The 27,068-nt window shown below is 54.6% G+C and overlaps 1 protein-coding gene across 2 annotated transcripts; it reads left to right on the forward strand.

The window, feature by feature from the left end:
• Positions 1-3,894: 3,894 nt before the first annotated feature.
• MFN2 (mitofusin 2) lies at positions 3,895-26,868 on the forward strand. Of its 2 annotated transcripts, XM_037498464.2 has the most exons (19): positions 3,895-3,981; positions 5,256-5,394; positions 9,430-9,608; positions 12,804-12,939; positions 15,438-15,600; positions 16,166-16,290; positions 16,980-17,088; positions 17,174-17,281; positions 18,255-18,408; positions 18,639-18,706; positions 18,847-18,968; positions 19,519-19,645; positions 20,013-20,117; positions 20,305-20,407; positions 20,843-21,063; positions 21,675-21,830; positions 23,144-23,340; positions 24,375-24,509; positions 25,695-26,868. In XM_037498464.2, exons 3-19 carry the CDS (start codon positions 9,434-9,436, stop codon positions 25,762-25,764), a joined length of 2,274 nt encoding a protein of 757 aa, XP_037354361.1. In that variant the 5' UTR covers positions 3,895-3,981; positions 5,256-5,394; positions 9,430-9,433; the 3' UTR covers positions 25,765-26,868. The 2 variants fall into 2 exon arrangements, with proteins under 2 accessions (XP_037354361.1, XP_054547003.1); XM_054691028.1 differs by lacking the exons at positions 3,895-3,981; positions 5,256-5,394 and adding an exon at positions 5,410-5,866.
• Positions 26,869-27,068: the final 200 nt, after the last annotated feature.

Raw genomic sequence — 27,068 nt, forward strand, 5'->3', positions numbered from 1 at the left:
CGCTGCGCCACCGGGGAGGCCCAACAGGGTTATTTTAACTGCCACCTTTTTCTGCTATCTAATGCAATTCCTGCCTGCCAGGAAAAAGTCAAAACAGAAACTGGGAATATAGAAAGAAGGTCTGCCATCGCACCCCAACCCTGCTCTGCACCCCTTCCCAGAAACAGTCAACTGTATGTAGTGGGGGGATCTCATCATCAGGGCCTCTTGGCTGGAGGCTGCTTCAGAGAGAAAAAGCTGGTGCTGGGAGAGCAAGACCAGAGGGCTGGGGGTGGATGCAGGCTCCTGCAGTGTGGGCAGTAAGCAGGGCCTGGGCCAGAACTGGGAGGAGGGAGCACCTCTAGGTCTCTGACTTGATCTTTTTTTTTTTTCAATTTATTTATTTTGGGCCTCCCCTGGTGGCGCAGCGGTTGAGAGCTGGGCTGCGAAGATGCCCGCAGCCTCTGCAGTGCTGGTTTGATCCCCGGCCGCCGGGCGAGGGCCCCACATGGCGCGCAGACCTCTCCTGCCGCCCGCTGCTCCCCTCAGCAGTGTACTTCGGTCTTTCTGCCTGTTCTGTTCCCTGCTCTGCCTCTGGTGAATTCTCTCACCCTCCCATGCTTCTGACTGTACCCAGTGCTTGTATAAATAAATAAATCTTAAAAAAAAAAAAGATTCCTTTAAAAAAAAAGATTTATTTATTTTATGCATACAAGAGCTGGGGTATAGGCCAGAGGTGCAGGAGGGTAAGAAGATTCCCCAGAGACAGAGTGGGGAACAGAACAGGTGGATCTACTGAAACACCCTGCTGAGGGGAGCAGCAGTGAGACAGGAGGGGTCTGCTGCACCAAGTGAGTCACCTTCCTGGCTGGGGGTTCAAACTCATGCTGCAGTGTCTGCAGATAGCTTCACAGTGCTGAGACTTAACCCCTTGCGCTACCCAGGAGGCCCCTGACTTGGTCTTTGATTGTCAAAGAAGGGAAAGGAAATGGAATTCAGAGGAGGACAAGGAACTGCATGCCTGCCCTGGGAGACTTAACAGTCCCCTGAGGGAGGCCAGGAGCTTGGCTGAGACAATCAGACAGTGAGTCACAGCCCCCAGTGTGTGTCATACCAGGGCCGAGCCACACCCTGGGCAGCGTCTGGGTGTGACCCACAGTCCAGAGTCAGCCTCTCAGGCCACCAGTTCACTCGGGGCAGGGCAGGTAGGACCCCTCCCTTGGACCAGCCTCTGATAAACTGGTCAGCCCAGCAGGCACCTATTCCCCTCTTCAGGTATTTGTGGCAAGATGCTCCCATGTTATGGAGCTGTGCTGTTCAGGTGAAACGTGAGGCCTGTGAGTGTCAACTGCATGGTTTTCCTTGATGCTCCATACTACACGCCACTTCTGACATTCCTGATCACCAAAGGCGTGGGGGTTCTTCCCACACCAAGCTGTTCTCCAATTCTCAGAGGAAGTTGAAAAGGTATCTTACCAATTTAACTCAATTCTGACACTCTGCCTGCAGGTAGCATCACATTCCATAGTAAGGGCTCAGTCTCACATGACTGTCCCCACCTCAAAACCTTCTGCCCTGCAGGTAATAAATGGGAGATTCCCATGCCCTCCTCCTTGGGTTGGGTTAATTTACAGCGGGGGTGGAGGGGTTGGGGTGGGGCTGATTATGTAAGAGGATACAACTCAGGAACAGCAGGTGGAAGAGATGCAGAGGGCAGGTATGTGGGAAGGGGCTGGATCTCCCCTGCGCTCTCTGGATGTACCACCTTTTCCTCTCGCCCACTTGCTCCCCAACCCAGAGGTGCTCCAAGCTGTTTATTTCAGGGCCTTTGAGGGAGGTCCCATTATTAGGCCATGATAGAACAAATCTTGGGCTATTAGTGAGCAAGTCGATTTCTACAATGCACAGTACACCCCCTGTCCCCTACCGTGACCTACCCCAAATGTCTGTTCTAACCCTCCCATCACAAGGCTCATTTCCCTGGCAAAGAGCCCTTTCTAGGGGCTTTCCAAAAGTCACCTCATTTACACATCAGTCAGGTGTTGTTCAAAAGGGCTTTTTATGAGTAATGGAAGGTAACCATTTCACCTTTATCTAAATAGCTCTGAAGCTATTTCAGGAACTAAGGACAAAGCTCAATATTAAAAAATACCCAAGGACTGTTCTCTAAGAAAGCACAGGGGACTTGGGAGCTATGTGCCAGGAACGGTGTGAAGGAACAGTGAACCAAATGTTTCTTATTATAACCCACATTAGCACAGCTATTTAGAAATTTATCCAAATAAACTTGGAGATCTAATTTATTTTATTAAATTATTCTTAATAGGGCAGCATGCCACAATGCAAGTAGGTTGGTGCGGCAAGGAATTATACTAAACAGAGAGGTTTTGTATAAAATTTATAAAAGAGGGTGGGCAAGGAAAAAAAAAAAAGTCACCTTCCCTTCAGAGAGGAAGGGTCTTGTCATGCAGATGACCTCACCAGTGCTGACCAAAAATTCCATTTTTGGGAGATGGTGAACTGCAACTAGGTGAGGTATTAGTCTTGATGGGACTTGGCATACATCACTCCATTTGGGCCTGCTGTTTCTTTTTTTTTTTTGTAATGGAAGGAGCCATTACATTTATGTTTACATTTTTTTTGTTTGTTAAATAACAAAATTCAGCTGCTAAATTTGAAGATCGAACTTTGATTCATGAATCAGACAGCCCCCATCTAGCAAGTAGAGAGTAGAAATTTTGATAGACAGAATGGAGGGAGGGGAAAGGAAGGCAGTATTGTTTCAGGCCAGGACACTTCATTCTCCTGCCTTTGGAGGATGGAAGAGGTTTCTCACGTGGGTTACCTTGTAGTGCTGACCAGGAAATCCCAGCTTGCCTGGCTAAAGGTTACATTCCTGGGGCAAGCTGAGCCTGCAATTAAGGTACTTAAGTCCCATTTTGTTGACGTGGGAGGCTGAGCACAAGACACCATTGGACTTATGTCTCCCTTTCTTTTATTTAACAATAGTCCCATCTTAAACAGCAAAAAGAAACAGGTGGACTTACTTTAGTACTATATTTTAGTTCCATCTAATTTACCCCAAACATCCCAATAATCGATAGAAATAGAATTGATATAAAATCAAAATGAAAACTGGGTCACATTCCCTTGATGTACAAGCCTCAGCACATCCCAGTTGGCACTGGCCAAGGTTCAGGGCCTCAGTAGCCGAAGGGGCTGAGCCCCGGTGCTGTGGCTGAGCCCAGCAGCTTGTTTACTCCTGTAAACGGCAGGTATGTGCCTGTCACATTAATGAGGCCCAGCGATCTGCCTTGTGTGAGCTGCAGTAATCTCGCATCTGAGCCTCCTGGGACTGTGGTGAAGATTAAATACAGCGAAGTACGGGGAGATACCCAGCTGGGTGGCCGTAGTTGCTGTTCCTACTTCCTCAAAGTCAGTTCAAGGGCAGCCGCTCCTCGCTGTCTTTCTGCAAGAGTTACCTCACCCCAACGGCCTGCGGCTCTTAGGAGCTCTCCAAAATTACAAAGCGCCAGCCTGAATTCCAGAGCTGGCACAGGCCTTGAGGTCAGGCTCTAGGGCAACAAAGGAAAGAGCGGGAACCGCTAACCCACGCCCTTGTTTTCTTCGCCCCTTGACAGCTCGAGGCCCCGCCCCGCCCCGCCCCGCCCACCCCGCCCCGCCGGGCGCCGGGCGGAACTACAGCTCCCATGATGCCGCGTGAGTCCCGAGACCGTACGTCATCGGCTTGGGACGCTCCGGCGTTGAGCGAGCGCGCGGCCACGCCTCTCCGGGCGCGGAGCCGCGGGACCCCGGGCCCATACGGAGCAGCGGGGTCGAAACGGCTGAGCTCCGAGTCCGCTCCCTCTCCGAGGCCGGCGCGGTAAGCCCGGAGCGGCCGGTGACGCGCGCAGACGCCCCCCTTCTCCCGCCGCTCCCCGGGGCGGCGCTCGCTGGTGACGTCGGCGGCATGATGGCCGCGGCGAGGCCGGGAAGGTGAAGGTGAGAGGGCGAGCGCTTCGGGGCGGTGGGGATCCGCCCGGCCGGGTCCGGCGAATCCCGAGCAGCCTGGCGTGGGCCGGTGGCGCGCGGGGACCCTGGGGTTTAGGGATCCGGGCACGCGGGCGTCCCCGCGTTTGGGCCTCGCCGCCCATCGTCCGCGGCCCTGAGAGGAGGGGGCGGGACGCGGGAATCCGGCTGCGGCTGGGGGCCGGGGTGGGGGGGGGTCCCCGATGCTCCGTGTCCTCCCCACCTGCCCCGTCTCCGCGGCCACATCCCGTCCTGCCGCCTTCCCGCTCCTCATCCCGTCCTCTGGAAGTGTCAGCCGCTGCTCAACACATCATAGGCTTCCACATTCAGCATCGCGGCGCCCTGCCCTGATCTCGCCCCACTTTGGACACCTCCTTGCACCCTCCTACTGTCGTCTTGTTACCCCGAGCTGAAATGGGTTGCCTGACTGTGGGTCCTCACCCGCTAACAGTCTCGCTGGGCTGTACGGCCCTTGAGGGCTGGGGCTGTTTCTTATTCTTCCCTTAAACCTCTATCCCTAGCACACACAGAAGGCGCACAGAAGATGTTGCATCATTAACTGTTGAGATGCTCGCCCATCCTCTCTCTTGTAATCCTTCACTGCCCTATTTCTTTAACTTCACTTCTCTCTTGCCTTCCTCCCAGATAGGGCCTCGGATTATCGCCCTTCCCACCTCCAAGGCTGGAGTAAGACAGCTCCATTTAATTGAAAACAAGTGAGCTTTGGAGTCAGGAGAGATGATGTTTCAGTTCCCAGCCTGTCACTTAACTAACAGTCTAAATCTTTTAAGCATTCCCAAGCCTGTGTTGCCCCAGTGAACTGACAGTTAAGATGTTTTCCAGCACTTTACATACATGTGGGCCTTCAACAAGTTCCACTTCTTTTCCCTTGCCTTTTTCCCATTTCCAGTGCTCAGTTCTGCAGTCCTTGAGCCTGGTCCTTGCCCTGGTTCTACTCACACCTCTCCTCTCACCTGTCAGAGGTATTTTTACGGGGACCCCTGCTTCTCACCAGCACATGGCTGAACACGGGTTTGTGCACCCCGACACCTGGCCCCACACCTGTGTGTTGTGTTTTTTCCAGCACACTTCCTCACATACCTTTCCTGTACCTCAGTGACTAAGTTTCCTGCAGGGATGTTTGTTTGGCTTTAAACTTGATTAGATATATTTTGCACACCAGATTTGTTTGTTTATTATTATTTATTTTGCTGTCTGTTGACATGTCCCTTTTCCTTTCTAATAAGTCGGAATTGGTGGAGTCAACACAATCAGTAGCCAACCTCAACTTGAGCCAGGACAGAGGAGAACTCAAATTCTTTTCATCTTTTTGACTCCAGCCATGTTCATGATGACCACCCTGTGAGGTCTCTCAGCAGCTAAAAAGTAAGTGGTGGCTGTGCGCGCTGGCATCCTGGATCTGGGTAGAGTGGAAGGCACGTGCTGTGCTGGTCGTCCTGTGGCAAGTCTCTGGGATGGTCATGTTTGCACAAAGTCAGAGGTTTTTCCTATCTGTGTTGAAAAAATACTGTGTCTCCTTTCTACTTCTGCGGAGGATTTCTCCACTGCATCCTATGTAAAGGTTGACAGTTCTGAAAGTGGCGGGATCTCTCCTGGGTTCTCTGAAGATTTGGTCTCTCTTTCCCTTGCCTGTCCTCTGCTGTATCGGCTCCTCCCTCCCCCTCTCTGCAGTGGCTGACTCCTTATCACAGTTCCTCCGAGAGTCTGCTCTGCTCCCTTTATCCTATATGCTCTTTTGTTTCAATTTCTCAGCTTCTCCTCTGTTCCAGTTGTGCCAGCAGACGATCCGTGGATCCATTTTATTTTCCCTGCTAGGAGTTGCTGTACATAAAACTGGGTAAGGAGGTGGTGTGGATTCAGGGTCTGTGCTTGGGATCCAAACACACCATGCAGTGAATTTTGCTACTGCTATCCCTACACCCTAAACAGCTAATACTCCTCAACTAATAGCCTAGGCTGAGGCAAAGTTTTTGATAATCTTCGAGTGCTAATAGCTGTCTCAGTTTACAACTGGATGTGCTTCAGCTGTTAGTATCTGTTAAAAATGTATCCCTAGCACTTTTAAGGGGTGGGAGTGGAAGATTACCAGGATGAAAGTGGCTTTTCCCTAAGTGAGATCCTCAGGATTTTAAAAACTGTCACAGAAGAAGAGTTTCTTCAGATACATCTGTGAAATGCTGCATTAAACTAGTGTCTTTGCAACAGGCTTTTCTTCTCAAAGCATTTACTGTGCGCAAGTGGAGGGTGTTGAAGATGGTGTTTTACAAGTTGATTCTACTGTGGGGCCCTTGTTGCTTAGAGCACTGGGTGCTCTTGCTCTGTGGACCACCCTTTGGGAAATGCTGCTGTAAATTCTGAAACTGTGACCTCCAGAGCACTCTGTGGTAGTCACGACAGCTTGAAGCAGGCTGCTTAGTGTACAGCTGGGTTCGAACTGGGTGCTGGTCCAGTTGTGCTGGGGAACTGCCCTGCCTGCCCACCTGTAGCGAGTCCTGCAGTGAGGTGAGCACTAGCAGAGCTTTCCAGAGGAGGAACAGGAGCCCAGTGGCCTCCCACCACCTTGGAAGAGTCTGAAATCAGCAGGCAAAGCCCCACATAAACGGGGGCCCTGTATCTTGGCTTGTTTCTGTGTTTTTTGCAAGTTGGTCCTTTTCGCCACATACATACTCCAGTTTGCTCTGAAATCTGAAAGGTTTGTTCAGCTCTCTTGACTTACGGAGCTCCAAATTATTGAGAAATTGATGCTCTGGGGGGGAGGCAGTTTTTTAAGAAAAAATTAGTTTTGTGTATTCCAGGGCATACACAAAGGGTAAGATGGTATTCTCCCCATGGGACATTCACTTACTCAAACCACGTCTCTCATGGTTGTGGAGGAGGAAAGTAGAGATGGAAATAGATCAGCGCTCTGGCAGCTATGGGCTCTCTAGACGGGGAGACAAGGTGTTTGCTAGTGTTGTTGTGCTCCATGGAGACATCAGGGAAGACTTCATGGAGGAGGTGACTGCGGTTGGGTCTATAAAGACAATAGGAGTGTGCCAAGTGGGTGAAAAAGGAAAGAAGGTTCTAGACTGGAAGCAGCGTGTACAGCATAATCCAGTCTAAAATCAGGAATAAACAGGGCCGGAGAGATCAAACAGTTTGGAGGGGTTGGTTGGGGGGTGGGTTCCTCACAAGAGGGAAGAGGTTTGGGGCAGGCAGTGGTCAGCTAGGGAATGTTAGTAGCAGATGGACTCCTGGACCAACTGGACTCCGGCAGACCTTGTAACCTTGAGCCACTGAGGTGTTACTAGTGTGCATGCCCTTGAATCTTGTACTTACTGAGCACTGACTTTAGTTTCAAATCCTTTGGGCTGCAGTACCCAGAACTTAAACGCATTTGCCTCCAAAAACCCAGCTGCTCTCGAAATGTGCTACCTGCAAGCGAGTCACCTCTGGCACTGGGCGCTGCTGACCGCACCCCTGAGCAGACCTATTTATTCCACCCCTGTGGCAGTGGGCGGGGTGCTGGGGCTGGGCGCTGTGGCCCTGCTAGCAGAGTAGCTTCTGCCCTTCCCCGCAGGCTGGGTGTTCGTGGGGAGAGTCTGGTGCTGGTGGTTTATTGCTGCTGCTGTTTCATGCCCTGTCATCACGCTGCCTTTGAGTTCAGGCTGTACTCCAGCACACCGCTGGTGGTGGTTTTTGTTTTCTCACAGCGGCACACCTGTACACCCGTAGAATCTAAGGTTCTGAAGTTAAATAATCAGCTGGGGTTTGCCCAGCCCCAAAATAGCACAGTCGTGTTTGAACCCAGCTCTGATTCCACAAACTCATCTGCAGGGCTGCATATGCCCTTCCCAGACCTCCTCCTGTTGCTGGCTCCCTTGCAGCTGCTTGCACCCTCTTTTCTGTGAGGATCTTCCCTGCTGGGCCATGGCAGTCTGGTTCTGTGCACTCCTTTGCTGCTTTGGAGGAACAAATGGAACTTTCTTCCCAGTTCCCCATCTCAGCTGTCTGCTGTTTTTCTTATTTAAGCATGGCCCTATTAAAGCACGGCCTTCATGCTAAGACAATCTCACAGCTGTGGCGTTTTGCTGAGGAGGAAAGAACAAAGGGACATATGGTCGCCCATCTCCCCAGAGAGCCTGAAAGTCACAAAATAATTTGTAGGGTTAGGCAAAAGATGTAGACTCCTGTTTCCCTGTGGGTCTGTCTTTTCTGCCTACTCTTTGGGGCAGTTCTGAAGAGCCAGATTTCAGGAACTGCACTTTTTCCAGATGTTCTTTCTCCTTCACAGAAACTTATCCAGCACCCATCAGAGGTTTCTGTGTGTGCTCACTTGCGAGCTGTGCCTCTCATCTCCCAGAGAGAGCAGCAGCAGGGCAGGTGGTAAGATGAAGGTGCTGTGGTTAGGGTGTCTATGGAAGAGTAGCTGAAGGAACTTGCTGGGTATTGGAGAGGGTAGAGCCAGGCACACAGCTGGGCACATGCTTTACCTTTGACTTCCCAGGATCTAAGATCCCTGCCAAGGAAAGCAGTTCTGTCCAGGGTGGACTCTGAAGAGCAGTCCACCCTGGGGACCAGGGACTTGCAGCCACACCCGGGTGCCACCCTCTCTGGTCTGCCTTCCTCTTGACTTTGATCAAAGATCTCTAGGACTTTGGAGTCCCGTCTCACAGCCCCCAGGGTGTTCTTGCTGCTGAAAGAAAATTGGCTACAAAGATGTGTGTGTGATTGAGAGACAGTAAGACAGCCACCCATGGAAAAGCAGACCGTGGCACTAAACAAAGAATTAACAGTGCTGCTCCCAGCTTGGAGTTATGGATGTTTTTCCCCTATGGTTTCCACGTTTGCTATAGTGCACACGTATATAATGAAAGATCAATACATGTTTTTAAGTCAATTGTAGAACTAGGCCGCTCTTACTTGAGGATCACCCTGCCTTGTTCCCTTCGTACTAAAACAAAAACCAAAACCTGTTAGGAATTAGGGCCACTGGGGCCTGGGAACAGCAGGGGAGGGTGGGGCGCGTCAACTGACCTTGAACGTCTGTTTGCTGCCTTTTCTCAGGTGGGTGATGGGCAGGAAATAAAGGGGGCTTCTGACCTGCTTTTCTGCCTAAGACTCTGTGTGTGACCTGGTGCTTCCTCCCTGTCATGAGGCAAAGGACCACCAGCGCTGGGCCTGGACTGAGGGTCCTGCGCAGGTGTCTCAGTGCCCACACTGTGTGATGGTGACTGGGCTGTGTTCTCAGAGGGCCCTTCCTGCTCTTGAGATGCTGGATCTTAACTCATGACCCCCGATCTAGTCCTGGAGGGCCCCGTGTTCTTGGTGGGCCCTAGAGCTGCTCCCAGTCCCCTGCCGCACCACTCAGCAATACCCAGTTGGGTGCCCCGGGTTCAATCCCGTGGTTTTCTCTTGCAGCGCAATGTCCCTGCTCTTCTCTCGATGCAACTCCATCGTCGCGGTCAAGAAGGATAAGAGACACATGGCTGAGGTGAACGCTTCCCCGCTCAAGCACTTCGTCACCGCCAAGAAGAAGATCAATGGCATTTTTGAGCAGCTCGGGGCCTACATTCAGGAGAGCGCTGCCTTCCTCGAAGGTGAGGCGGGCAACCTGCTGAGCCAGGCCCCCTCCTCTCAGTTTGGATACTTAAGTGGCGGGATTTGGGGTTCAGAGGTGCAGCCCTGCTCTTGGGATCTTGTGGCACCGGGCTCCAGGGAGGTCAGGCCAGAAAAGCAAGAAGCTCTCACTTAAGGATTCCACATGTTCTATTTCATCTGGTCATGAAGACTAGGTGGCTCTTGCTGGGCTGTACCCAGGTGCCTCTGACTCAGAGCGCAGGTGTTTTTCTTGGCCACCATTGACACCAGGCCCTGCTTGGGTGTTGGTTGTCCCCTGACCAGGGTGTTCTCTCTGATATTTTTAGATTGGCAAGAGGACTATGAATAGGCGACTCACGTCACCCACACCTTTTCCACTAGTTGCTAATTCGAGCCAGCCTCTTGCCTTGTCCCTGTCAGCAGGGGGAACGGTTGTCTGGACCCCTTGATCTCAGTGCCTTTCAGAGCTTTCTCGGGCTCCCTCTCCAGAATGCTCCCTGGAGATGGTCAATGAGACCCAGTGACTGAGTCTTATCGGCCCTTGGTTCCCTCCCTTGTAAAAGAACCTCCCTTGGTTCCCTCCCTTGGTTCCCTCCCTCTGCTCAGGTAAAAGCAGAGATTTTCCAGTTCAAGTCTGCAGAACCTGAGAAGTTCAGTGGCGCAGGCGCAAGGACCCACTTCTCTCCTCTAGAGCGGCTTGGCTTGCTGGTGTGTTGCATGCTGGCCTGCTAGATAGGGCTCCCTTTAAAGGAAGAGCATTTGTCCAGCACTGTGGTCTGAATGTGTGTGTTCCCCCCCAGATTCTCATGTTGAATTCTAATGCCCACCATGACAATGAGGGGTCTTTGGGAGGCGCTTAGGTCATGAGGATGAAGCCCTTGTGAAAGACGGTGCCTTTGAAAAAAAAATCCCGTAAACTCCCCAGCTCTCTTGTGCCATATGAGGTTACAAGGGAAAGTCTGACACATGGAAGAGGACCTTCACCCTGCCAGGCTGGCACCCTGACCTCAGACTTCTGGCCTCCACAACTGAGCGGAACCTTGCTGTTGTGTATAAGGCTCCCAGTCTGGTATTTTGTTACAGCAGCCAGGTAGGCTAAGGCCCTGCCCTGCCCTGGGCCTGGTGCTTGCGGCTAGAAGAGGTGCTCGCTAGGTATTAAATTTGAAAGTTCAAATTGTAAAGTTATGGAATAGGAGTTGACATTCCAGGTCACTACCCACTTACAGTGACCAGAGCAGCTGCACTGGTGTGCCCAGCCCTGGGCTGGCGGAGATGGGGCAGACCAGGCCAGTGCCTCCCAGAGCCCAGACCAGCCCTCCGTGATGCTGCCTCACTCGGATAGTGCTAGGGACGAGCAGGTGCTTGGTGAAGGTGGTGTGTGATGGCGTGGGGTGGGTGTTTCGATTTCCCTTGTGAAATAGGAGGCCTTTCCTGTTGGGGGGCTGAAAGAGAAAGAGCTGGGGTCATCAGGAACTGTTTGGGATTGCCCTGGCTAGGGGAGGGGATGGTTACTGCCTGGAATTGTTCTTGAAAGGACAGGTTGGGAGAGCTTGTCAGCCCACTGGCTGTTTCTTTTAATGTGGTCACATGACCGAGAGCCGGCTCTCTCCAAGGTACATTTGAAGGCCACGCCCCCGTGCCCAGCAAGGGAGGAATGCTGCTGGGTCAACAGGTGGATGTGGGGAGGCCTCTTGCCTCAGACCCTTCCTTTCATGGCACCAGCTGAAGGGGATGTTTACAGGCAGGCGTTGAAATGCCACTGGTGCCCGGATGCTTTGGGAGCATACTCAGGCTTGGGGCCTGTCCACCCAGTGGCTCGCAAGTGTCTCAGTCCACTTGGGCTGCTATAACCGAAGTTAGACTAGGCAGCTTGTAAGCAACATCTTTACTGCTCACAGTTATGGAGGCTGTCAAGCTCAAGATCAAGGTGCTGGCAGATTTGGTGTCTTGAGAACGCACTGCTGAGGCTGTGACTTTCCTGTGGTCTCACATGTAACCACAGGGCCAAGAGCTGGCAGGGGCACAGATCCCACCCATGAGGGCTCCGCTGTCAGGACCTGGCAGGCCCAGGCCTTCATGTGCCATCATACCATCAGTTCTCACATGAGGGGACACAAACATTTAGTTCTGTGCACAAGTGTGAGCTGCGAGGCAAACCCCCACTTGCTCTGCAGCCAGCTATTGCCTTCCTGGTACAAGTCCTAGATGGGAGGGGCAGGGTCTTGCTCAGTTGCTTCCATCCGGGATAATTTGTCATCTGCTGGTCAGGAGCCTTGGAGAGCAGCCAGGCAGTGGCCCTGGTATCCGCTGGCATAGCAGATACGCACCTGCTGGCTGCCGGGATGGGGCATTGTGAAGCAGATGGCAAGCTAGAGGCTTCTACTCAGTGAGTCCAGTGCCGAGGAGCACAGACAAGGGGCCTGAGTCTTGTTGGGGGGCCAGGGAAGCTTCCTGGGGGCTGTGAACTCCAGGCTATACCTGAGGCAAAGAGTGAGTGAGCTGGCGTGTGGGGGTGCGGTGAGGGCAGCACTGAGTGAAACCCAGATCGATGAGGCGGCGTGGCGGGTGTGGGGTGGGGCAACATGGCTATGAGGCAGGAGGCAGCCTGGGACTGACCAGGAAGGGTCTTTGGAAAATGTCCAGTGTGGGTAAGAGCTGCTCCCGAACCAGGCTGCCTGGTTCAAGTCCTGCCTCTGCCTTTCACTCTGACCTGACTGTGGGGGTTAAATGAGGCTGTGTTTGAAAAGTGATCAGGGCTTGGATGTGGTGAGAACTTTGTATTTTGTTGAGTAGCTTTGTTATTTGTTAAGTAAATATATGTAAGTAAATGGCAGTTACCATTCACCATTCACCACGTGCCAGCCGCCATCCTTGGCACTTGCTGTGTTTGAATTCATTTTATCCTCAAAGTAGTTGCTTGACGTAGGCACCCATGTTTTCAGGGTGAGGAAACTAAGACCCAGAGCGGCTCGTTGGCCTGAGGTCACAGAGCTTGGGAGTGGGACCAGCACTCCTTGCACTGGAGCCGTCTCGCTCCCCGCCGTGGTCTCAGCCACTGCAGCAGCCATCGCAGCAGCCACCGCTGTGGACCTGGGCCCTGAGCCCGTGACGGCAGGGGTGGCACGGGCCTTCCCGACTGGGGAGTCTGCAGCTCCCTTGACCACGTAGTGACGCACTTCCTCTGTCTCCTCCAGACACCTACAGGAATGCAGAACTGGACCCGGTTACCACCGAAGAGCAGGTTGTGGATGTCAAAGGCTACCTCTCCAAAGTGCGGGGCATCAGCGAGGTGCTGGCCCGGCGGCACATGAAAGTGGCTTTTTTTGGCCGGTGAGTCTTGAGACCCTCACATCTCTCATCTCTCTTCCTGGCTGGCAGGGGAAGTGCTGGGTCACAGTCTAAGCACCCCAGTCGGGAGCAGCTGCTGTGCCTTAGAACTCATCACACTCCTGCTTGTTTTCTTGTTTTTAATTGTAAAATACACACAGCATAAAATTTACCGTCTTGGCCAGTTCTGAGTGTCCAGGTCAGTAGTGGTGAGTGCATTCACGTTGTGCTGCCGTCCATCTCTAGAACCTTCTCATCTGGCAACACTGAAGCTCTTCCCCAATGAAAGCGCCCCATTTCCTCCTCCCTGCCGTCCTGGCAGCCACATCCTAGTTTCTGTCTGTGTGAGTTGGTGTCTCGAGACTCCCCCTGTCAGTGGAATCAGGCTGTCTGTGTCTGCGGCTGGCTTGTTTCTCTTATTTTAAGTAGAAAGTCCGCAGTGTTCACGGTGTAGGTGTCAGAGTCTTCTTCCTTTTTAAGATGAACTCATATTCCGGGGTGCATCTAGACCACGCTCTCTCCCTTCATCCGAGACAGGCACTTGAGTTGCCTCCCCTGGGCTGTTGTGCACGATGCTGTGAACTCGGGTGTACAGGTGTCTACTTGAGACCTGCTGGCAGAGTTTGCGGGTTTCCACCCGGCAGAGCATTGACTGGAACACGCGCTAATTCTTTTTTTCTTTTTTTGAGGACCCACCGTGCCGTTGTCTGTAGCAATGCCCAGCAGTGCACAGGGCTCCAGCGCCCCGTGCCCTCCCAGCACGTGCTTTCTGTTCCCTTGGTATCCGCCCTCCCCGCGGAGGTCTGTGGTCTTGGGGTGAGAGTTTCTGAGTATCTTCTGTGCTCGGTGACTATTGGTGTATCTTTTTCGACTCTTTTTGGTGTTTTGGAGTTGTAGGAGGTCTTTCTGGATTCTGGATATTCGCCTCTTATCAGATATGTGGTTTGTGGATATCGTCTCCCGCTCTGCTTGGCCTTGGACTGCTGAGTGTGTCCTTTGATGCACAGAAGTGTGTCATTTTGCTGGAGTCCGTTGTATCTGTTCAAACTTTGCTGCCTGTACTTTTGGTGTCTTAACGAAGAAACAGTTGACAAAGCCAACGTCATAAGCCTTTCCCCCATCTGTTCTTCTGAGATGTCTCTAGTCCTGGCCCTCAGAGCTTCTTGTTTCACTTCGAGGCCCAGCAGGCCCCCCAGAGCATCTTCCGCACCATGAAGCTGTTCTCGGCAGACAGCGACTATGCATTTAACTTCCCTGCAAATTTAACTCAATTCTGACACTGTCTGCCTAGAGACAGCTTCAGATCCCACAGGTTAAGGACTCAGTTGCAAACAGTGCCTCAACCCCGACTTCAGATGCCACTAAGACATCCAGGTTGTCACCTGTGCTTCTCTAATGACCAGCTAGAAATTAGCGGTTGCATGACCCCCTCCTAGAGCCCAATTAATTTGCTCGAAAGGCTTATAGAGCTAGGGAAATACTTACTTTCACGTACTAGTTTATTATAAAGGATGTTATAAAGGACACAGATGATTCGCCAGACAAAGAGGGTGAGGTCAACAGGGTACTGAGCACAGGCACTTCTGTCCCCGTGGAACTGGGGTGTGCCACCCCTCCTTCACATGATGCCTTCATCAGCCCTAAAGCTCATTACATCTACGTTCAAGCGTTTTATTGGCCCTTCGCCTGCAGCCCCCTCCTTTTCTCTGAGAGGTTGATAAGTGGAGCTGAAAGTTCCAGTCCTAGTCACCGGTCTTTCTGCTGATCAGTCCCACCCCTGGGCTGTGTGGGGGCCCCACTCTGAGTCACCTCTTTAACTTCAGCTCAGGTGTGCTCAAAGGGGACTCCTTAGGAATGAGAAAAGACTCCTACCACTCAGGAAATTCCAAGGATTTGAGGCACTCTGTGCCAGGGACTGGAGAGAAAGACAAATACATCGCAGCACCTTCAAAGACAGGTGTCTGGACTGGTTGGAAGCTGTGTGTGTGGCTGTTATCCGAAGGACCGGAGCTGTCCTGGTGACCTGTGGCCCCGGGTGTGGCCTCAGCTTCTCTGGGCTGCCGTTGCTTCATTTTCACCTTGCTTATGCATAGCAGCCAGGACAGAGAGCCTGCTGAGTAGAGGGTGTGGTGGAAATGCTGCAGCGATGGCGCCTGTGGCAGGCAGTCACACCGGGGTGGAGCTTCATGTGTGAAGAGGAGCATGCTGGAAGGAGAGCAGGGAAATTGCCTTCATGGGCAGGGATGGTAACTGCTCACTAAGACTGAGGGGCGCGTGCGCTGGCAGCCCCAGCAGGTCGGTTTGTAGTGATGGTCCGGAGCACGTGCCAGGCCCCGGCTGGAGGTGTCTATCTGTTTTCATAAAGGCAGCACCCACGCTGCCTGTCTGGGCACAGATGTCGCAGCCGAAGGCCAGGCTTTGTTCTTCCAGACCGGGAACCTCACGGGGAGAGTCCTAAACTCGGGTGTCGGCACCCACTGACTGGCATTGTGTCCCTGCAGGACGAGCAACGGGAAGAGCACTGTGATCAACGCCATGCTCTGGGACAAGGTCCTGCCCTCTGGCATTGGCCACACGACCAACTGCTTCCTGCGGGTGGAGGGCACAGACGGCCACGAGGCCTTCCTCCTCACGGACGGCTCGGAGGAGAAGAGGAGCGTCAAGGTGAGGGCGCCTTGGGGGCCCGTCCTGCTCTGGCCACTGGCACAGCCTCGGGAGAGGGCAGCGCCCTGCGCTAGAACGCAGGGAGCCTGTTCTAACCTGGCAGTTGGCAGCTGGGCGCCTCGAGGAAGAACCTGGGCTCCAGAGTCAGGAGACTGGCCCTGGTGCGCTGCCAGCCGCTCACCTGCCCCTCCGTGGTGTTCTTTCTCGGGCTTTTGCCAGGAGGCCATTCCCCAGTCCTGTGACTCTGACACACCTGCTGGGGGCGGGCGCATTTTTATTTCTCTGAGTGCCGGTTGCATTCTTGTTGGGGGCCAGAGGCTCATTTCGGTTCATGAGGCGTGAACACAACATGCCGAGCTATAGGGTGACATTCAAGAAAAAAGCTTAAGAGCAGCAAAGATCAGCTGATTCTTAGAATAGCTCCCAGCTCTTCTCAGGAGAGACATGAAAGAAAAGGGGCAGCAGGTTGGGTGGTGGGCTCAGGCCCCTGTGCCAGGCGGGCAGCACAGGAAGTCTGCCTGGCGCCTATGCCACAGCCGCCATCTTCCTTCCCTCCTCCCGACAGACCGTGAACCAGCTGGCGCACGCGCTGCACCAGGACGAGCAGCTGCACGCAGGCAGCTTGGTGAGCGTGATGTGGCCCAACTCCAAGTGCCCACTTCTGAAGGATGATCTTGTGCTGATGGACAGGTAAGTGGGACGGCGCCTCCATAGGCGTGCCGCACGGTGGGGGGGCAGGGGGAAGCACCAGCCTTCCATATCTGGATAATCCAGGCCAGCACCCTGGGCCCTGTTGTTGCTCTGCTTAACGCTGGCTCCAGCAAAGCCCCCTGCATCTTGGGTTTCCTCCAGGGTCTGGTCACCGTCTTTGTTGGCATGAAGATGTCCCAGTGATGGTCTGTAGAGGGATAGGAGGGGACTGAAAAGTTGGGAAAGTTCTCAGCCTCAACCCAGTGCTAGCATGAGTGTCAGAGGGGGAGCTGGTGGTGGTGGGTCCACGCTGTATTCTATTTCTTGAAGGAACACGTTACCCCTACTTTGTGGACAGGTGGTGATACCAGGGAGTACAATACTACCGTGCTCACTGGACTCACAGGAAGACAAAACTGGCCTCTAGTTATATATCCCCAAAGTGAAATGACAGATCAGGTTTTTGTAAAAGTGATAGATAAATGCATGGGGCAAAAAGTACATTTTCACACAAGATGGAAACTTATGAAGTAAAAAGCACAAATCCCCCCATCTCGGGCCAGGCCCGGTTTCAGTCCCCTGTCACATGAAGTCTCCCCACCTTTGCCTGATGCCTCAGGTCGCTCTTAGCTGGGAGGAGAGGGCCCAGGCTGTGTGCGCCCATTGGGTGTTTGCCTTCTTGCCCCCAGCCCTGGCATCGATGTCACCACAGAGCTGGACAGCTGGATTGACAAGTTTTGCCTGGATGCTGACGTGTTTGTTCTGGTGGCCAATTCGGAGTCCACCCTCATGCAGACGGTAACCCCCGCTGCACTGTGCTCCACGCTCCTGGGGCCGTGGCTGGCAAGGCCCCACCTCCACCATGGTCTTTCCCCCTGAACAGGAAAAGCAGTTCTTCCACAAGGTGAGCGAGCGCCTCTCCCGCCCAAACATCTTCATCCTGAACAACCGCTGGGACGCGTCCGCCTCGGAGCCCGAGTACATGGAGGAGGTGGGTGCCTCCTGATTGGGGGGGATGCCCCCAAAGAGAGGTGTCACACGGTTCTGCTGGAGTGAATTTCTCTGCAGATGTCCCCAGTGTTCCCTGGGGTCCCTGAGGTGTTGCCTGATGACTTTAAAAACTCCTTCAAAGCAGCGTTCCTCCCATTGCTTCTCCCAGGTCTCCGTTCTGTGAGAACTTGCATTCAGGTGTGAACTCCCCCTACATCCCCTGGGCCACTGCTCACTTTGCCTCCTAAATAAGTCAACACAGAACAGGCTCACCCTTAGGAAGAGGCCCAGCAAAGGTTGAAAGAGGACTGATGAGTAATTGTCTAACTGACAAGTCAAAATTCTATGTGAGATGAAAGTAAAAGGAGTAACAGGTGGTGACAGAGGATGATAAGGTGTGCAGCCAGCAGGCTGGACTGTGGGGCTCTGGCAAATTCCTTAACCTTTCTGGAAATTCGACTTCCTCACCTGTGAGAGAGAGATGTAGCAAGGATGAAATCTGTTGACACTGAGAAAAGTGCAGGCACGGGGCATGTCCACAGCTGGCTATAGGCATTTTTAAGTTCTAGGGGTGAAGCACTGGGACTTCAGAGCTGGAAGGGGTTTCCTGCCGGTGCCCATGTGCTTCCTGGCCCTGGAGCCCTCAGCTTGTGGGGTGAGGAGCCCAGGTTAAGGTCTTGAACCCCAGGTTCCTTCCTCTTGGGCCTCAAAGTGAAATGCTGCATAGACCCTAACAGGAGGCAGTTTGGGGTCTGTTTGGGCCTTTCTGCTTGAATGTATATGAAACACATGTAGCCTGCTGTACCCTGGGAAGCCCCATGACTTCGGGTCTGGGTGCTGGTGGCTGGAGAACAGAGGTGTTGTACCTGGCAAGCACTGCACCATGTGCAGGTTACCTGTTCTTTAGAAAAGAGGCGGTGAGGGCTGACCTGCACCCCACCCTGGCCACATCCACCCCTCTGCTTGGGTTGCAGGTGCGGCGGCAGCATATGGAGCGTTGTACCAGCTTCTTGGTGGATGAGCTGGGCGTGGTGGATCGAGGCCAGGCCGGAGACCGCATCTTCTTTGTGTCTGCTAAGGAGGTGCTCAACGCCCGTATCCAGAAGGCCCAGGGCATGCCTGAAGGAGGTGACGTGGGAACTCGCTTCTTCTTTACTCCTTTTCCTGGCTGTTTGAGTCACTTGGTCCAATGCTAAGTCAGCCAGTGGGTAGTGGTTCTGAGAACGAGGTGGTGCTATGAGCCTCTAGGGAGAACCTCTTTGCTCCCAGCAGTGGCCAGTTGACTGGGCAACAGGGAATTTTTTTCACCATTTTCATCTGCCGCTTGTGTCCCGACTAACGTGGTGTAATTCTCCTAGGGGGCGCTCTTGCCGAAGGCTTTCAAGTGAGGATGTTTGAGTTTCAGAATTTTGAGAGGAGGTTTGAGGTGAGTCATTGATTCTGGAAGCTGCTGGTTCTGCGCCTCCCCATCTCTCACCAGCACGTCCTTGGCAGTGAAAGCCAGAGCCCCCTCCCCCGCCACGACCTCTGGTGGCTTCTGCCTCCCAGCACCTCTTGTCCTTGCAGGAGTGCATCTCCCAGTCTGCAGTCAAGACCAAATTTGAACAGCACACAGTCCGGGCCAAGCAAATAGCCGAGGCAGTTCGCCTCATCATGGACTCTTTGCACATCGCTGCTCAGGAGCAGCGGTAAGGACCGGAGACGGCGGGCGGAGGGCAGTGCTGGGAGGCGCCAGCCGTGGGCTGGGCACAGGCTGGACTTGGAGCCCTGCCAAAGTGTGAGTCTGGGTTCCCAGAAACCATGGTTGGTCACTGTGGGGCACCTGCTGAGGAGGCTGTGGGTGCCCCTCTACTTCCTGGTCGTGGCCCCACATGCCGCCCACACAGCCCATGTTGGAGGCCTCAGCCCAGGGCCCTTCTCAGAATTGGAGGCAAAACATGTTAAAGGTAGAAAGAAAACTTGCTTTTTTGGAAAAAATTAAAATGTAGGAAAAGTCTAGCAGACAGTGTAAGACCACCTCGTTTCCACCACACAGAACCAACCGTGTTTGCTTTATATTATTTTAAAAGTTAAAGTAAAACACCAAAAAGTAAAACACCAGGAAAAAATGTTAAACACCCTTTGATTCTTGAGCTCCTGGTCCAGCATCGCTGCCCGTTCCTCACAGGCAACCGCGGTCGTGAAATGGGTGTGCTTGGTGAGGGGAAGCCGTGTCCTCCAACCAGCGCTTTCTCTCAGGGTTTACTGCCTCGAAATGCGTGAAGAGCGGCAAGAGCGACTGAGGTTTATTGACAAACAGCTGGAGCTCCTGGCGCAGGACTACAAACTTCGGATTAAACAGATAACGGAGGAGGTCGAAAGGCAGGTGAGGAGTAGGGAGGAAGTGGCTGCAGAGATGGGTTGGCGGTGCCGGAAAAGTAAAAAAGCAGACAGCCTCATCTCAGGGCCTCCTCAGCCTTCCAGAATGAAGTTATGGGCCTGGTGGAGCGGGCAGAGCTCTCCTGGGCTCCACTGTCCACATGTGAGCCGGGCGTGTCCCCCTCCTCTGCCACCTCCTCATCTAGGATGAGTGTTCGATCCGCCAGTCTCTGACATCCCTCCCGCCTCAAAAGCGTACACTCCAGCAGCCGAGGATGCTACTGGTTGGAGAGAGAGTACAGAGGGGCTAGGGACCCCCGGTGCTGCAGCACCACATTCTCCTTGACACTCAGCTGCGCTTCCTCCGGCTGCAGGTATCCACGGCGATGGCCGAGGAGATCAGGCGCCTCTCCGTGCTGGTGGACGAGTACCAGATGGATTTCCACCCTTCCCCAGTCGTCCTCAAGGTCTATAAGAACGTGAGTCAGTGAGCAGTACGTGCTCTTGCAGGCCGCCCTCCCCCTTTAATTCCTTTAGGCTGCTGGGGAGACTCCTCAGTCTTGGGACGCGGGCTGACCAGCCTCGGGGGTCTCCTCTTCCTTTGGTTCTGTAAAAGAAACCCTCAGGAGGATGCTGCTGCTTCTGACCTCTCTATGCTGGTTGCAGGAACTGCACCGCCACATAGAGGAAGGACTGGGCCGAAACATGTCTGACCGCTGCTCCACGGCCGTCACCAGCTCCCTGCAGACCATGCAGCAGGAGATGATAGGTCAGTCTGCACGTGGGCTGGGACCTGAACACCCGGCTACCCACATATCGATCTGCAGAAAAATGACCTTTCCTTGTCTGTCACCTTTTGAGTCAACTCAATACCTTTAGGTTCTGGGGTATGTCGTGGGTTCACTGCACACATAAACTGTCTTGGGTTACCGCGGGGCTCAGAATAGGGCCTGTTCCTTAAACCCAATGAGGCCAGTGCGTCAGCAGTTGTGGACCCTCAGCCTGTGCACCCCTGAGAAGAGCTGCCTGCCTGCCCCGAGTGTGCGCCTTCTCATCCAGACCTGCCTTCTGGGTAGGGCTGCCAGCATCTTTGGCGGTAACTGGTGCGGCCCCCATTTGGAGAGCTGGCACTGCCGTACCCAGGCCTGAGCTGATGTGCTGTCCCCTGCTGCTGATATGCTGTCCCCTGTTCCGTTCCTGACAGATGGCTTGAAACCCCTCCTTCCTGCTGCCGTGCGGAGTCAGATAGACGTGTTGATCCCTCGGCAGTGCTTCTCCCTCAGCTACGACCTGAACTGTGACAAGCTGTGTGCTGACTTCCAGGAGGACATCGAGTTCCACTTCTCCCTTGGGTGGACCATGCTGGTGAATAGGTTCCTGGGCCCCAAGAACAGCCGCCGGGCCCTGATGGGCTATAACGACCAGGCAAGCAGACTCCCTCGCCCTCCGGCATCGGGGAGCACAGCTCACCTGCCTCCGACACATCACTTCTGCAGGGCTTCCCCGATGTCCGGCACTGTGGCTTGTGTGCCACATGCAGTGCACCATGGCCACGGTTTTGGCCACAAAGCAGCCTGGCCTCATGCTAAGCACTAGTATTTGTGAAATTACAAGTACCGGCCATATATTTCTCTGGTTCTTGTTAAAGTGTGTAGCTAGGGAATGTAGGTGGCATATGGCATGTGTATCCATCTACTGCTGTGGGAGTGTTTTAAAATTCAGACTGTAAAACCCCCATCTCTGTGCCACTGTGTGGCTGCGTGCATGGTGCTCGCCCACGGCCCATGCCCTGGGCCTGCCGAGCCTTCAGGCCACTCGCACGCCTTTGGTCTCCCCCAGCACCCACCTTTGGGGCTGTTGTGAAGCTTCTGTTCTTTGCTGCACACAATGTTCTTTTCCCCTCTTTTTGCCCTTTGGAAATTGAGGAGTCACTCTCTGTGTCCCTGTTGCAGGATTCCTAGCCCTGAGGGCCACTGAGGGGTGCAGGAGTGAGACTTCCTGTGTTGTCCTCACCCTCACCCCCCATTTCTCTACAGGTTCAGCGTCCCATGCCTCTGACACCTGCCAACCCCAGCATGCCCCCGCTGCCACAGGGCTCGCTCACCCAGGAGGAGCTCATGGTTTCCATGGTCACCGGCCTGGCCTCCCTGACATCCAGGACCTCCATGGGCATTCTTGTTGTTGGAGGCGTGGTCAGTGACAAGCCCTGCCGGGGGGAGGCTTGGGGTTGAGGGGCCCAGTTCTGGCGGGGTCCCTGTGTTTGCCCAGACCTTCCCAGTGGCCTTCACATCCACTGACACCTTTCTCACCCATGTGATCTCTTGGGGAGCAGCCTTTGTCCTCTGACATCCATCTATGTAACCTGACCTCCAGATAGCACTGTTCCCATTCCACGGTGGGGACCATCTCTGTTGAGCTTGCAAAAGTCACCCGACTAGAATTTGAACTCTGGCGTTGTCTGCTTTGACGGCCCTGGTCATTCCCCTGTGGGTCCTGTACTAGGTGATGAGTAAGGAACTGACCTGAGAAATGGACAAACCTGGGTTCTGAGGGGTGGACATGACCAGGAGTTTCTCATTAGTCAGTGAGGGAATGGAGAGCAAAACTTGTAAGGACTTAAGACAAAAAGAGGCCAAGTCAGGCCTTCACCCCTTGTCTCTCCATCTCCTGGTTTCCTTGTCTTGCCTTGCTACCCAAGGCCTGAGATTGCTCTCTTGATAACTGGGATGCTCCCCACATCCTGACCAGGCCACACTAGACACAATAACTTACACCTTGAACTTTTTTGAGGTGAGCTGCTTTGCTCTGTCACGGCCATTTGGTGCGTGAAGGTGGCAGGATGTGACCTAACCAAAGGGCCAGGGATTCTTCAGCTCGTACGACTGGGGTGGGCACAGCTGAGGCCCTCTCCTGGGTCTGCAGATGGTGCTCTGGGTCTCGTGTAAGTGGTGAGCTGGCAGCAGGTTATTCCCTGAGACGCGGACACCTAGCGATGATGTGCGGTGTCTCGTCCTACCCCGACAACCCTGGGAACTGGGTGGAGACCATTTGCCTGTTTGGAGAGGAAACAGGTGTATAGAAATTTGTGGGGGTCCAACACCCAAGATGGCAGGCATCTTGATATCTGGCTGTGAGTTCAGTGCTTTCTGGAAAAAACCACACTGCCTCGGCCCGAAGTGTGGCCAACCAGACCAACCTCCTCCTGCCGAGGAGGAGCATGTAGGGTTCTGCTTGTGCGTGATCCCCGAATGGCTGTTCTTCAGAAGATGCCAGTGTTTCTCTCTAAGAGCGTTGCATGCCCACGTCTCACAAGTCAGGGCCTGTGGCCCACTTGGGCTCCAAACTAGAGCAGATCCCTGACTTTCTGGCCTCAGTGGGTTCAAAGGAGACACTGAAACAGGTGTTCTGAGTAGAACAAATGGGGCGCCGCACCCCTGGAACGAAAGGGCCACGCGGACAGGTGGCACGATGGCAAGCGGCTCCCCTCACCTCTGTGTCTCTGCAGGTGTGGAAGGCAGTGGGCTGGCGGCTCATCGCCCTCTCCTTTGGGCTGTACGGCCTCCTCTATGTCTACGAGCGTCTGACCTGGACCACCAAGGCCAAGGAACGGGCCTTCAAGCGCCAATTTGTGGAGTATGCCAGCGAGAAGCTACAGCTCATCATCAGCTACACGGGCTCCAACTGCAGCCACCAAGTCCAGCAGTGAGTGGCTGTGTTGGCCCTGAGGGGCCAGCGCTGGCTTCTGTGGTTTAGGCCTTCCTCTGGGTGGGTCAGCCCCACGTCCCTTCTCACATGGCCTAGAAACCATCATGACCATGGCCTTGGTTGTGCAGTGCCAGTTGGGGCCAGGTTAGCTGGGATTTCTCCAGGGATAGCTGTGTGCTGGGCAGGCCTCTGGGCCCGAGGAAGGAAGGCCAGGAAGGCGACGGACAGCACTGGAGGCTTGTCTTGCAGGGCTTGGCTTTGAAATTCTCTGCCATGGCTCATTCATTACTCCTGGCACGTCTGCGGTTGCCTGCGAATGGGTTGCCTGATCTGGGCAGTGGGAGGTGACGGTGTCAGCCCACTGCCTGACTGGCCCTTTGCTGGGCACTCTGTGTCTAACTTTTCTTTCTCTTCAGCCATTTGAGGTAGGCTTTTTTTTTTTTTTTTTTAAGATTTATTTGTTTGTTTGTTTATACAAGCACTGGGTACAGTCAGAAGCATGGGAGGGTGAGAGAATTCACCAGAGCCAGAGCAGGGAACAGAACAGGTGGACAGACGAAATACACTGCTGAAGGGAGCAGCGGGTGGCAGGAAGGGTCTCTGCGCCATGTGGGACCCTCGCCGGCAGCCGGGGAACGAACTGGCACTGCAGAGGCTGCGGGCGGCTTTACAGCCCAGCGCTCAACCGTTGCGCCACCAGGGGAGGCCCCGGTAGGCTTTTTTTTTTTTAACTGGCAATTCCTTTTACAAAATGAGGTGATTGCAATGAGAAGAGTGGCCGCTCTTTCCCTCAGCCGACAGCCCCAGAGTCTAATCCTGGTCCTCGTGCCCATGCCTGGCACTGTTCTGTATGATGCCCAGTGTGCACAGCCTGGTGGTTGCGGGGAAGACCTGCCAGGCCAGGCTTGGCGTGGGGCAGAGCCACCAGCAGGGATACAAGGGCCGGCCGCTGCCCCTCTCTGGGTCGGTTCAAGTGCTGAGGATCTTTTGCACCACGGCCCTGTGGCCCGGCTGACCCATGTCCCCCACAGGGAACTGTCCGGGACCTTTGCTCACCTGTGCCAGCAAGTTGATGTCACCCGGGAGAACCTGGAGCAGGAGATTGCTGCTATGAACAAGAAAATCGAGGTCCTTAATTCACTTCAGAGCAAAGCAAAGCTGCTCAGGTGAGGCTGGCCCCGGTGGCTGGGGGCGGTGGGCTCTGGCGGGGCCTCAGTGGCCTGTGTCTTCGCTAGCAGGGGTTTAGCTCAGTCTCGTGTCAGCCCGCTGGACTGCTGCGGTCAGAGGCGATGTCAGCACTGGCAGCGCAACAGGACTCAGTCACTACCCTGGGGTGCTGCAGGGGACCCTGCAGACACATGGTGCCATGGAGCTACAGCTCACTGGTACCTCTGATCTCCCTTCAAGGTCAAATCTCATTTTATGAGAAGGAAATTTGGGGCCTCCGGAGGCTTAGTCTGCTGGGATGGACAGTGCCTCCAGGAGTAGGAGAATCCTGGCTACTTGACTCCACTGCCCTCTGACCTCTGCATGTTCGCTGTCCTTTCTTGTCTTCTGCATGCTGGGCACCCTGGCCTCGCCCCCCACACCCTCCTCCATTCCTCCCTGAGCCGAGGGAAGGGGCGCCTCAGCATTTTCCCCACAGCGAAGCTGCTGAGGGAGCTGGTGGCCAGCAGAGCCGGATGGGACCCCGACCCCGCTGGCTCTCAGAGCCTCTGTCAGCAGCTTCTGGGGAGGGTCCAGCTCAGGATTCGGGTCCCGGGTTCGTTCCCGGCACGCGTGCTCGGGCAGACCTCCAAGCTTGTCTGTGTCTCCTTGTCATCTGTGATCTGGAGTGAGATTTTATGACCCAGCCCCAGAGCGTGTGTCAATGCCTGCAGAAGTCCCCGGCCCGTTGGGCAGAGATAGCATCAGCACACAGGACCCTGCTTCCTGCCCCCGCCCCTGACGTCAGCACCAGGGGCACCACAGCAGCCAGTGGACTTTCCCTGCTCTGACAACGCAGATGTGCCCCGCCCCATCTCCCGCCATAGCTGTTTTCTGGGGACACCCCACTCCTGTGCTAGGCACAGAGCTTTGCCTTGGAGATGGGGGTACAGTGAGCACCTGACCCTCACTTAGCAGGTAGGAAAACTGAGTGAAGCTGATTTGGGCCTGAGACCCAATGTCTTGCTGCCCCACTGATTCCCCCAGGAAGTGGCTTCACCTCTGGACCTCACTGTCCTCATCTGTAAAGTGGGTCTTACTGGAGGGTGAGGCCGTGGCCCAGGTGTCCTAGAGCAGCACCTAGCACGCCTGGCCGTGTCCCCTGTGGCTGCTGTTTCTGTTACAAAGCAGCCATTTCTTTGCAGGAATAAAGCCGGTTGGTTGGACAGCGAGCTCAACATGTTCACGCACCAGTACCTGCAGCCCAGCAGATAGTGGGCCGTGGGAGGGGCCTTCCTGGAGGGCGGCGCTGCCTGCTCTGGGGGCCGCCACCCGGGCCAGGTGGCTCCCATCACTGCTGCCACCACCGAGGCGAGAATGAACGTGCCCCTGTCTCATACTGTCTCGAACCCTTAAACGCTAGTTATTTCCCCCACCTTTGCCTGCTGTTGAAGGAAGATCTTCCAGCTCATCCCCTACAGGAGAGTTTTTTAAATGACAACTACAGACGGCATGGTACCGAGGAGTGGGGTCTGCTCTGCTCTGTCGGGTTCATTTGAGAATCACCTGACCGCTTGATAAGATCTTGGCGTCTCCCAGCATCGCGGGACGTCAAGGGGGGAGCCCTTCTGGGTATCAGGCAGACGCCCCCTCCAGCAACACTAACCCAGCCCGTGCACACGTGCAGAGAAGCCACCTTAGGGGACGGCTGGATTTTCTTCCCAGACCGCAGCAGCAGTAGTTCCGGACGCCGCTCGCATCCCAGGCCCGTGGCTCGTGTGGCCGTTCGGTCCTTTGGCTTTGATGCTTCGTCCCACTGACGGCCTTTCAGACGCAGCGCGGCAGCGGTGGTGGCGGTGATGGTCTTGTGGCGGGGCTCCGTGCACCTGGGGTTCAGGGTAGGCGGGCTCCGTGCGCTTGGGGTTCAGGGTAGGCGGGCCCTGTGCCACGCGGGGAAGAACGGGTGCTGCAGAGGCGACTGGAGTCGTGAGCGAGCTTAGGGGAGGTGGTGTGTGGAGAGGGGTGTCCGGGCGCGGGCTGTTACCCAGCGAGGACTTGCCTCCTCTGCATAGGCCCCTTGTTCTGGTTTCAGTCCTCGGCCCCTCGCAGTCTGGTGTGATTATTGGTGAAAGCCAGTTTGGTGAGGATCGGCAGAGGAGGTAGAGGAAGGGAAGAGGGTGGAAGAAAGAGACCCGAGTAAGCGCAGAACTGGGCCCTCCACTTGACCTCACTATGAGGGGCTCTTAGGGTCTGAGAGCCCCCAACCCCCCCCCAACTTGGTGGCATTCCTGTTATGCCCCCTCAGAGACGTCCCCACCGCTCCTGCCTTGCTCCAGAGGGGGAGAAACCACCGCACTGCCCACCCCACCCCACCCCCATCCTCCCACCCTCCCCGCTCCCCAGCGCCCCCTGCTGACGCGTGTGGTCTCGCGTAGACTTGGAGAAATGTTCCCTGTGGTAGAGTTTTGGGATTGTCACTGGTGGAGGTGGGGGCAGGCCCCCGTCTCTGGGGCACTCACCATCTGGGACAAGTAGCCTCTGCAGCGCAGGTAGGAGAACTAGAAACCAGCAGGGTGTCT

The sequence above is a fragment of the Talpa occidentalis genome, unplaced genomic scaffold, assembly GCF_014898055.3.
Source record: "Talpa occidentalis isolate TD23 unplaced genomic scaffold, MPIMG_talOcc4v2.1 talOcc4.9, whole genome shotgun sequence".
Lineage (NCBI taxonomy): Eukaryota > Metazoa > Chordata > Mammalia > Eulipotyphla > Talpidae > Talpa > Talpa occidentalis.